The 12,671-nt window shown below is 36.4% G+C and overlaps 1 protein-coding gene across 1 annotated transcript in view; it reads left to right on the forward strand.

The window, feature by feature from the left end:
• CCDC7 (coiled-coil domain containing 7) overlaps positions 1–12,671 on the forward strand; it is a 341,366-nt gene that overhangs the window by 193,130 nt on the left and 135,565 nt on the right. Inside the window, 1 exon segment of the mRNA XM_021064965.1 lies at positions 6,155–6,265. Coding sequence (XP_020920624.1) covers positions 6,155–6,265 — 111 coding nt within the window.

Raw genomic sequence — 12,671 nt, forward strand, 5'->3', positions numbered from 1 at the left:
TTACCACTTATGATACAAATATATATAAAATATTGTCATAATTTTAAAACCTCCTCTATTTTCTATAGTTATATTCTGGAGCTAAACTTCTTGGGTATGAATTCAAGCTCAGCCAATTATTAATCCTGTGACTATGGTTAAACTCATCACTTTATCTGTCCCTCAGTTTTCTCAAACACAGATGAGGGAATAGTATTATGTGCTTTAAAGAATTATTTTGATAATTAAGAGGTACAATACAACTGGATAATTTAGTTTAAAATGTTCCTGGATGGGCATTTTCACAAGTTTCTGATGGAATCCAATGCACTTCCCTTCCTTTTTTTTAATTTAGCTTTTTAAAACTTAAAGTAAAGCAAATACAGAAAACCACACAAAGTAAGAATGAAACTTAATGAAATTTTTAATGAAAGCAGCCTTGAACCATTACCCAGATTAAGAGTAGAACTTTGCCAGTCTTTCCAGAATCCCCTTCATGCCCGGTCTCATCATAGTGACTTCCCTCTTCACAACAGTTGCCACTCTTCTAATTTTTATGTTAATTCACTTATTTTGTACATCTTTATAGTTTTATTGCCCAGATATGTCTATGTAGACACTATAGTGTGTAATCCATATTTTAAATTTGTATGTCTTTTAAGTCTCTTATGAGTTTGTCTTACATCTCTATTGCCCTTCCAGTTAATGAGCTGTATAACCCAGGTCATTTGCCATATGGAATTTCTCCTGATTGCATAATTATGGTGCAGTTTTTGCTTGTGTTCCTCTGTCTTCTAGATCTAGAGGATTTGATCAGATTGAGGTTTGATTTTTTTGGTCGTAATATAGGTGGTTCCTTTTATAGTGAGACATAAAAATCTATATCTCTTGTGACATTAGCAGCCATTGAAACTTAGTATCTTTACTTATTTTATTGGGGGTTGCAAAATGACAATTTAATTTTATCATATTTTAAAATTTATTAATTGAAGTACTTTTATCAGGAGGCACTTCTTGTTCTAATTGGTTTACTTGGTGGAACAGTCATATAGTTTAAACAAGATGAATGCTTGGCTTTTTCTTTACATTCTAGTTTTCACTATAGTGAATTTTCTTTTCTTTTTTTTTTGTGGTTTTTTTTTTTTTTTTTTTTTTTTTTTTTTTTTTTTTTGCTGTTTGTCTTTTCAGGGCCACACCCGTGAGATATGGAGGTTCCCAGGCTAGGGTTCCAATCAGAACTATAGCCGCCAGACTACACCAAAGCCACGGCAACACAGGATCCAAGACACGTTTGCAGCCTACACCACAGTTCATGGCAACACCGAATCCTCAAACCACTGAGCAAGGCCAGGGATCAAACCCGAGTCCTCATGGTTGCTAGTCGGATTCACTAACCACTGAGCCACAACGGGAACTCCTATAGTGAATTTCCTGAAGGTGATCAATTATTGCTTTAAAAATATCATCACAAATTTATTTTTTTTCTTTTTGGCCACACCTGTGGCATGTGGAAGTTCCCAGGTAAGGGATCAAATCCGAGCACAGCTGTGACCTGTGCTGCAGCTGTGGCACTGCCAGTGTGCTGGGCTGGGGGTCAAATCCACACCAGTGCAGAGACAACATGGGATCTTTAAACTGCTGCACCACAGTGGGAATTTTTTAAACATGGATTTCAGTCAGTTGTAGTTATTATCCTTTTGGAATGTCAAATTGTACCATCTTTGCCCAGTAGGATCTTCTTCAGTTTGTAACTGAGTCCTTTTGACATGATCCTAGTCTTCTTTGATGGCTTCCTTGCTAGTTGGTATGACAAAATATTCCAACTGCATATCGTACATATATTGCCCCCACGTGGAATCAGCCATTTCTCTGAAAATTCTCAATTCTTCTGGCAGGAAATAGTTTTTCATTCTTTTGCTATTAGTTTTGTCACTGTTTCTAGGGTTTTTCATTGGACAAGGATAGAAACACTCACACACGCTCACACACACCTACACAGTGTAAGGATAAAAGACCTCATGGGTTCTTACTGATAATTTCAAGTTAAGTAATGGGCCACAGAGATTTTTAAAATTGGTTTATACTGATTCTATAATTCCTTCCTTTCACACTGAGAATCTTGGATTTCAAGTATACAGAGAACAACAGAATTAGAAAATTCCCTCCATTTTATTTATTCGAAAATACATGCACTACACTCCTAGGATAACTATGAATTCTCTTACCCCATATGATTATCTAGAACAACTTTTTTTTACCTCTTTAATACCTCCTTCAAATTTTAATATTCTTGATGTATATACTTTGACTTAGAATAAAACTCTTACATAGTATACTTTTTTTTAACCGTTTAGTCCTACTTTTACAAGTAAGAGTATATTTAATATTCATCACCAGTCTTTATGTTGATATCTCTATGTTTTAGTGGTGTTACATTCATTCTCTAGATTTTTCAGGACAAATGTAAAAACAATATTCTTTGAGTTCTTACATATTAATTGCTATTTCCCTGTCCTTTTTACGCTTGAAAATCAAGTTTTACTTCACATCTTTAGTATTCTTTTTTAGAGACTCTTATTATCCATATATTGAATCTCATTTGCCTTGTTTTTAATATTTGTTACTTTCTCTAACATTCATTTTGTCTCTCTTGCCTCACTTTTTTTGGGGGAAAAAAAAACCTTGTAAAAGGTTTTGTTTGGAAATAATTTCAAATTTATAGAAAAGTAAAATACAAATAGTACAAAGGAAGCATTATATAGCCTTCATCTGTATTAATCTATTGTTAACAGTTTTTCCCATTTGCTTTTTTGTCTATATCTTTTGCCCTCTTTTATATCATATATTACAAGTGTGTACATAACATATTTTTTTTCTAAACTAGTTGAGAATAAATTGAGTACACCATAGCCCTAATACTTCAGCATGTATTTCCTAGGTTTCAGCACATTTTCTACATTGTCATAATATAGTTTTTCAACTTCAGTAAATTAAGATCAATATAATACTTTTTTCTAAGCTACTTTTCATAATCCAGTGTTTGTCATTTTGATACCGTCACAGTTACCCTGGTCCCGTCTCGCCATAGCAAAGCATTGGAATGGCAGACGTTTTACAAATTTATTAAAGCAAAAGTAAATTTTCAGAGCAAGAGAGAGAGAGAACTCACATGCACACAGGTTAAAAAGAGGGTCCAGGCGGGTTCAATCCCTGGCTTTCCTCAGTGGGTTAAGGATCCGGCATTGCCGTGAGCTGTGGTGTAGGTTGCAGAGGTGGCTCATATCCCCAGTTGCTGTGGCTGTGGCGTAGGCCAGCGGCTACAGCTCCGATTAGACCCCTAGCCTGGGAACCTCCATATGCCACAGGAGCAGCCCCAGAAAAGGAAAAAAAAAAAAAAGAGGGCCTAACTCTCTCTGCAGTAGTTTTTATACCCCATAGTGTGACCTGAGTGGAGACCCAGTTTGATCTTCTGATTGGTCTTGTGCAGGACATCTTATTTGCCTGGGAAACAGGTTATATAGAGGCGGGGTGAGGAATGGGCAATATTCCTTCTCTAACAGGGATTGAGCAGCTCAGGCCGGTCAAGGTGGGGGAAGGGGCATTACAGTGAGACAGGGCCAGAGGCTTTGGGGTTTAATCTCCTTGAAGGTGACTTGAAGCCTATAACAATTTAACCCAATATTATCCTCTATAGCATTTTTTTCTTACAATACTGAATCTAGTCTAGTGTCACCTGCCTGTAGTTGTTAATGTTTCTAGCCTTCTTCAATCTGGAATGTTTCCTTTGCTTCTCTGTGTCATTTATGACATTAACATTTTTGAACTGTATTGTCTGTGTAAAGAAAGGTTCCTCATTTTGGATTAGTCTGATGTTCTTAAGATAGCACATCCAGATTGTATACATCTGTCATTAATGACTTTAGTTATATCATTAATGTGATTTTAATAATGATCACCTGGTCAGAGTGTGCTCTGATTTATCTTATTTTTTCCTTAGCTACTAATGATCTGTCAAAGGCAGTTTAAGATCATGCAAATATCCTATTCCCTATCAAATGTTCTAGATTTAGAAGGTATTCATAATTCTTTCCTGAACTAGTCTCTACTTTGATGCTTCCAGAATGATGATTTTCCAACTCTAGTACCACTTCTACATTTATCCAGTTGGTACCTGGCATTCTATTAAAAGCAAAGGCCTTACCTTCACCCACATTTATTTCTTTCTTCACTCATTATTAATATGAAGTCATGGATTCTCATTTTCCCAATGGTCTTATAGCTCATACTACTCTTTTTTTAGTTCTAAAATTATCCTAGCATTGGAAAGTAGGAATTTATTCAAGATAATCACTATGTGCTTATAACATGACCCTTAGGACTAGTAGTCATTGAGAAATTCCCTACTTAGTATGACAAGAAGTCCCATGCTATCTTGTACATTTCCTGTCTTATAGCTGGAAGCAGCTGTTTTTCCCAGGAGCTTTGATTTTTTTTTTTTTTTTTGATGGGAAATGTTATTAGAGACCAAAATTGGAAAACTAATTGTGCTTATTTATACGAGGGTGTATTTAGGTACACTGAGCAGTCAGACTAGTAAATACACACAAATATGTGTATATATACAAACATGCATATACATATTCATACACACATATACCTACATATACATATTTCTACATGCATGTACATATGTGCATGTAATACACATGAACATATTTAGAAATTATGAGTTCTTACCGATTCAATTCCAGTCCATCTCGTCAGAGCTTGTTCTTCCTCTGCTTCCTGTGTGCTTGTCCTTTCTTTCATAGTATAAGTCCTGACTTTATACAATATCCACTGTTTACTCTTTTGTTCAATCCTATAAGACTCTAAAATTGTTCTAGAACTGATTCGCTCATATCACTAGAAAAACAAACTGGGTAAAAGATTTCATGATTTTATTTCTCTTACCCAAGGCTGAGCATGTGCTTCTGTGTTCATGAGTTCCTTGGATTGGTGCTTTTCTTTTAGTTCAGTTGGTTCATTTCTTAAGTTGCTTTCATGTTTAGTGCCCTCGTCATATCCTTGTTGATACAATTTTTTTGGAATATATGGACTCTTAACCTACTTTTGAGAGAGAGAGGGAGTAAGGGAGGGAAATACCATCTTTTCTAAATCCCCTTCCCTTCATTCCCCAGTCGACTCCTGTTGTAAGTAACCATCTGTGCTGTTTTCTGGTTTATTATTTCTGTATTTCATTTTGTAAATGTAAGTGTCTCTATATTTTTCTTGGATTTTCCCCTTACTTCTCATTCTTTCTTACCTCAAAGGTACTCTTTCACTTTAATTGGTGTTCACTTAACATTCTCTTTTAGAAATGCCTTCATATCAGTTTCTGGAAAACTTTTTCAATCATCTTACAGCTGGACACACAGCTCTCTGTGTCACATTATATACTATTATTTATAACATAGTTTATAGTAATGTCTTAGGTTATTCAAATAATAATCTATGAATACTTAGGTGGTTTTGAATATTATGCAGTTATAAATGATGCTGTAAATGAGTAACCTGATATGTAAGTATTTTCCTTGTTTGGTCTATGATTGTATACTGACCTAAAATATACAATCCCTAAATAACCCAAGAACACTAGAGACTAATCAAAATATATTCAAAACAGTCATTAAACTTTTCTCACAATTTTCATGTCATATTTAGCATGGTAATTTATGGTAATTTTTTAAAAATTTATTAGGATTAGATAGTTGATTTATATAGTCTTTCAATTTCTATTCTTTATTTTTTCAAATTAAAAAAATACTTTATTATAATTTACTTACAAAGTGGTTATTTATTTATTTATTTATTTTTAGGGCCGCACTCATGGCATATGGAAGTTCCCTGGCTAGGGGTCAAATCAGTATGCCACTGGATCCAAGCAGTATCTGCCAAGCTGTGTCTGTGACCTCAAGGCAACGCTGGATCCCTAACCCACTGAGCAAGGCCAGGGACTGAACCCGCATCCTTATAGATACTAGTTGGGTTCGTTACCACTGAGCCACGATGGGTATTCCTATTTTTAACTATCAAAATGTAAGTAAATTCTGCTATACACTTTTATAAAGTTGAAGTTAACTTATTTCATACTTTTTTCTCTTTTTAGTGGACTAAATGCATTTCTTTTATGTAGGTTATGATGATGTATCAGATGAAAATCTTTTGCTTAACCATCAGGACTCAGTGTCAGAAACCCAAGTGCAAGTAGAGAAACAAAGAACTCTCAAAAGGGGAAGACCATCTGGTAAATATAATAATCATAGTATTTTTTTTTTCTTTTTAGGGCTGCACCCATGGCATATGGAAGTTAGTTCCCAGGCTAGGGGTTGAATCAGAGCTACAGCTGCCAGACTACACAACAGCCACAGCAACATGGGATCCAACCTGCATCTGTGACCTACACCACAGCTTACAGCAACACTGGATCCTTAACCTACTGAGCGAGGCCAGGGATCGTCATGGATACTAGTTGGGTTCTTAACCTGCTGAGCCACGATGGGAACGTCCATAGTATTTTAAATTAAATTAATCAGAATATCTTTTTTCTTTGCTTCCTGAATATATATTTTATTAAAATTTTACATGTCTATTTAAACTGTGAATACTCTAACTAGACAACAACAGTGAAATTATTGATACACTTTGGTTGGAATTTCTTATCATAAGACTATTTTATGTTTAGTATCCATTAAGGGCAATAACATTTCAATAGTTGTCTCACTAAGGCTATGTGCCTTTCAGCCAACCCTGGGAAATCAGCATTCCAAAAGACCAGTGGATGACTCTGACCTATGTCAGTGTCTTTTTGCTGTAGGTGTCGGTAAGTGAAAAGAGGTCAGTAACTCACCAACCAGACGGGAATCAGAGGGGTCCAAGGGCAGGCAGCTTGGATGGCCTGTTGCAAGTCCTCCAGAGCATCTTGTTGGGTCTTCACTCAAAGGTGACTCTAGGCTAACCCCATAGATATGTGCCATCAAATCCCCATGAGCGGAATGTAAATGTCTTAGTCCAAGAGTCCCATCAATGTTCAGACTCTTCTTATAATTAGGGGAAGAGAAGGCCAAAAGATTTGCAGATATCTCCTCTGGAATAAAATGTTCTGTCTGCTACAGATCACACCTTGGAATTACACTTGCATACTAGATCCTTGTCTATATTAACGGCCAGGCCGTGTTGCCCCGTATGGATCAATAGGATGTGCAGTCTTTGTGGGATGGTACCTTTGTCTGGACGCACCAGAAGGATGTCATCAATATAGTGGAAAGCTAGCATTTCCTCTGCAAGTGGGACTTTTTCTCAGTCATGCCATCCCCATTGAAGACAGCAGTTGGGGAATTTAGGGAGCCCTGTGGAAGACCATTAGTGAAATACTTCAATTAATTCTACATGATGGGTAAACTGATCCTGGTCATTTGCATGAAAAGGGATGTTAGAAGGAGAGTCAAATTGTTGGCTGCTATATACCAAATTCCTTCACCTTGGGCAGTAGCTTCTATAACAGTCACAGTGCCAGTGCCCAGGTACTAACACTTTGTGCAAAGTCCTCAGTTTAGTCTACAGGCCCTCAAGGTTTTGTGCACAGGCCAGATGGGGCTATTGAATGGAGAAAGAGTCTATGGAACTTATTGACTTCTTTAAACTCAGCAACAAGGGTAGTTATTTCTTTACACCCAGGAAGTCAGTATTGTCTTTGGTATATATAGGCACTAGATTCTGATAGTTGATTGGTTCAAGATCTTCCACAAGCCCCTTTAAAATATCCTAACTGCAGCAAGTCCCGTCAGAACTTAGGAGTGAATGTGAGTGGTAGGTCACATAAGTAATGCATCTGTTCCAACAATACAAGCAGTATTAGATGTAATAACAATAGAATGTACTATAGTCTGGCCTGGAAAAGGTTTCTGTTAGTGGTGTCCCCAAACCAAACAGCATTATCTGTTTTTCCCTCATCCTGGTGCCAGGCCAGTGTACCACTATCCAAAAGGCATGAGAAATGTAATTCTCTCCCAAGCCTGCGCTTTGAACTTTTTCCTTGGAGTAGGCCCTCATATCTTCACTGATGATATAGGTGCTTTGGTATAACCTCATCATTTTTATTTTTAAAAGCTGAGATCAGGGTAATTATTTGTGGGGTTCTCTGATCCATCTCAAGATTCACTGGTAGAGAGAACAGCACTTGGATTATTCATAAAAGCCACAAAAGAGTAGACTCTAGGGGGCCTTCATGTTGAGTCCTCATAGCCCATAATCTAACAATGAGTACCTTGGTTAAGGGCATTAATTTACTCTATTGAGACCCCATTATATGGCAGTCTGGCCCAGATTTTAGGTATGGTCATTACCCACATCATCCAGTAGAGGGAGCATTATTACCATTTTTACATCACTTTTTCTTTCTGGGCAGCAGCCAATTTTTTGCATGTCAGCAACTTTGCCAATTAAAATATTCTGTAATAGCCTCTATGGGAAAAAAGAACAGATATATATATATAAATGATTCACTTCACTGTATATCTGAAACCAATACAACATTTGTAAACCAATAAATTAAAGATATTTTAAAAAATCTCTCATACCTGACTTACATAGCTTATGAGGAAATTTGATTGAGCTTGATTACCAATAGGATCCACAAAAGCAAACCTAGAAATCTGAGTCTGATAAGACTCAAGTCTCTAATGTCTCTTCAGACTTAGAGTCACCAAGGTTCTTAGAATCACTTCAGACTTAGAATCACCAAAGTGATTCTAAAGGCCTTTATATTCTTTTTCATTAAAGGCATAAGGCGCGGTGTCAGGACTTAGAACTAACAGTAGTCATAGAGTGTGACTCAGCTTGCACAGTCTCTGATGACTTTTAGGTGTGTCTCTAGAGAACCATAATGACAGACTAAGGAGTTGCTTCAGTAGCTTTCTTAGAGTCCTTCTGTTCGATCTCTCATTTAAGAGATCTTCTTATCAGGGCACCTCGACCAGAATCTGGAGGTTAAAGTGAAGGACCAGTGTTCCCCTCAAACTGAAAATCTTATTTAACAGTTCATGGTAACTTTCAAAGAGTTCTCTGTGACCTCCACCAGCGTTTTCTGAGACCCATTGGCATGGCTGTTTTAAGTGTTCCTCACACTCTTGGAGGAACACACTTGGATCCTCCCACTCTTACAGTGATCCACTTGCACAGTTCAAGAGGGAGCCACATCTTCTCTGATACATCCTAAAAGTTCTTGGTAGGATCTACAGAGATTTTACTTTTTCAGAAAAGCATTATGTTTCATTGATCACTTTGCTCACTGTGCCAATTTCTCAGAGAAAGAAAACTGCAAGTTGTCAAGTTGACCAATTAAGATAAACTTAAAGTAAAACTAGCATTTATTTACTTACTCTGATGGTATAAGCAAGAATCTAAACAGAAAAGGACTGAAGCTTTACCAGTCTTCCATTTATCCCACAGAATAGCACTGGGCAGAGGTCGTGTGTTCCATTGTAGGCAGAAGAGAGTGGAATCAACATTTCACTGCCCCACACAAAAGACTCCCACTGTTTAAGGACACTGAGCCCAGGGGAAGGATGAAGAGGCAGAGTTGCAGTGGATAAGTACTTTACACTTAGTCAGGCTGAGAACAGTGTCTCCCAGGTCTACCTAAACAGGTCGTCTAGGTAAAGGCATCGAACAATAGAGTCTCAAATAGGCCTCTGAGTGGAGATGCCTGGGCCAGAATGAAGATACGTGTAAGATCATGGTCAGCCGGAAGTGGAAGTTAAGGGTCAGCCTGACTAACTACTTCTAATGTCTTCAGTGCGCTGGCTCTGCATCAAGTCTGTATGAGGTTGGAAGCTTTCTTCTGTAAGGACTGCCAGCTAGTTTTGTAATTGCTTATGGGGCTCAAAGATCATACACAGGGGATTGACTTGGAGTTGGAATATAAGTGTGTACACACACATACTCATACCTGCATGCACATAAAAGTGAGCATATATACATACATAGACATATTTAGAAATTATGAGTTCTTACAAACACCTTCAATTCCAGTTAATTCCTTTGGGTTTGTTTCTCGCTTCCTCCGTTTTATTTGTGTATATGTTTCCATAGTGTGAAGCCCGACTTGAGTAGTATCAGCCAATCACCTATGCTTATGTATTTTGGTGTTTTTAACTATTTTGCAGTTACAAATAATGAAAAAACCTGTACATTCATATTTTAATTGTTTGGCCTATGAATATGTGTTTACCTAAAGTGTAAATATCTCAGGAAAACTAGAGACTAACATTAAACATATTTTATGCCTCAGAATAATTCTAATTTCTCTTGTAATTTCTACTTTGACCCTTATGGGTTTTTTTTAATGTATTTTTTTTATATTTCCCACATATTTGTGGTTCTTCCAGTGTTCCTGCTACTTTAATTTCTAATTTCACTATGATAAGAAAAGTTACTTTGCATAATTTTGGTCTTTTAAATTTTCTTAAGACTTAACTTTGTGACCAACATGTTGTCTATCCTAGACAGTGTTCCATGTGTACTTGAGAAAAATGTGTTCTCCTGTTATTAGGTGGAGTTTTTTTTTTTGTTTGTTTTTTTGTTTTTTTTTTTTTGCGTATATATGGAATGTCCAGTTGGCCTATAGTGTTGTTCAAGTACTATAAGTTCTGTGTTGATTGTTCTGGTTGTACTTTCCAGTATTGAAAATGAGGTATGGACGTCTCCTACAATTTTTGTTTTGTTCTCTATTTTTCCATTCAGTTTGGTTAATGTTTACCTTATATATTCAGGAGTTTTCATCCCTGTTGCATATATATTTATAATTGTTACATATTCTTGGAGAATTGACGTTTTTATTATTATATGATGTCTTGCTTTGTCACTTGTAATAGACAAGTATTTTGACTAGAGTCTCTTTTTTCTGATATTAGCATAGCCATCACTGCTCTCTTTTGGTTACCATCTGCATGGAATATCTGTTCTCATCCTTTCACTTTCAGTCTATGTCCATAAGTGAGTCTCTTATAGATAGTGTCATAGGTGGGTCTCATTTTTTATATATTCAGCTATGCTATGTTTTTTGAAATGGGAGTTTTAATCCATTTACTTTTGTAGGTTGTGTGTTTCTGATAATTTTTTTATCTGTTTCTTCTAAGTTATACAATTAGTTGGCATACAGCTGGATAGGTAAGGACTTACTATTGCCATTTGTTCATTATTTTGTTCTTCATTTTTTGTTCTTCATTTCCTATTTTGCTTTCTTCCTTTGTCTTTCATTGATTTTTTTTTTTTATTGACATGTATTGGTTCTCTTCTCATTCCCTTTTGTGAACTTTCTTAGTCTTCTCAGGCTGCCATAACGGAAAGTCATAGACAAGGTCACTTAAAAAAACAAAGTTATTTATAACAGCTCTGTAGGTGAGAAATCTAAGATCTAGGTACTTATAAGGTAGATTTTATTCTGAGACATCTCATCCTGGCTCAAGAGTGTCCATCATCTGTTGCGTACACATAACCTCTTATTTGTATGCAAATGGAGAGGGAGAAAGCAAGTGAAAGTTCTACTCTTTTTATTAGGACAATAAACACATCAGATCAGGGCCCCACCTTATGATATGGTTTAACCTTAATTACTTCCTTACCCTCCTATCTCCAAAACCATCACACTGGGAGGTGGAGCTTCAACATGTGAATTTAGGGGATATAAACATGTATCCATAACATTTATAGTCTATAAATTACAATCTATTTTAAACTGGTAACAAATTAACATCAATCACGTACATACTTCAGGCACAAAACCTATACTTTCTTAAAGCTCCTCCCACTGTATTTATTGATGTCGTTTTTCATGCAGGGTAGATCTAGTGGTATGAACTGTGTCAACTTTTGTTTATCTATGAAAGTCTTAATTTCCCCTTCACATTTGAAGTGAAGGCAAATTTTAATTTCCCCTTCAAAAGTGTATGCTTTGTTGACAGCTTTTTTCTTTTGGCACTCTGAATGTATCATTCCATGGTCTTCTGACCTGCAAGTTTTCTTCTGAGAAATACACTTATAATCTTATAGAAATAACCTGTTGCTTTTCTCTTTGTCTTTGACTGCTTATAGTTTGACTATATTGTGTTTCAGTGTTGGTCTCTTTGGGTTTTTCCTAATCGAAGTTCATAAAGCTTATTGAGTTTGTCCACTTTTTTTTTTCAAATTTGGAAAGTTTTTTTAAATCATTTCTTCAAATAAACTTTCAGTGGAAACATAGAGACCTTGGCCTAATTCAGAGTCCTGTTTATTTTTAAAGTTGATAGGTTTGGTTAAAGTAGGGGTACACTCTGATTCATGTCAAGGTTCACTGGGAGAGTTGGAGGGAATATTACTTATATTAGTCCTGGGAGTTGTCATTAATACGGACTCTGTTCTTGCCCAATGGCCATTATCTAGTCTCTGATGGAGAGCCTATAAATCTCCTCCTTGAGACTCATTGTGGAGAAACAAGACCCAAAGATGTCTTTGGGAAATACCTTAACCAGAAGATTCAGGAGTAAGTACCCAATTACCATTTTCATATCACTCTGACTCAGGTTAGTTTCTTGCCAGTAGCTGCTTTTCTTTTGCTTGGAAATTTCAGTTCAAATCTGCATTGTGCCATGAATCAATTGACATCACTTTATTAA

The sequence above is a fragment of the Sus scrofa genome, chromosome 10 (assembly GCF_000003025.6).
Source record: "Sus scrofa isolate TJ Tabasco breed Duroc chromosome 10, Sscrofa11.1, whole genome shotgun sequence".
Classification (NCBI taxonomy): Eukaryota; Metazoa; Chordata; class Mammalia; order Artiodactyla; family Suidae; genus Sus; species Sus scrofa.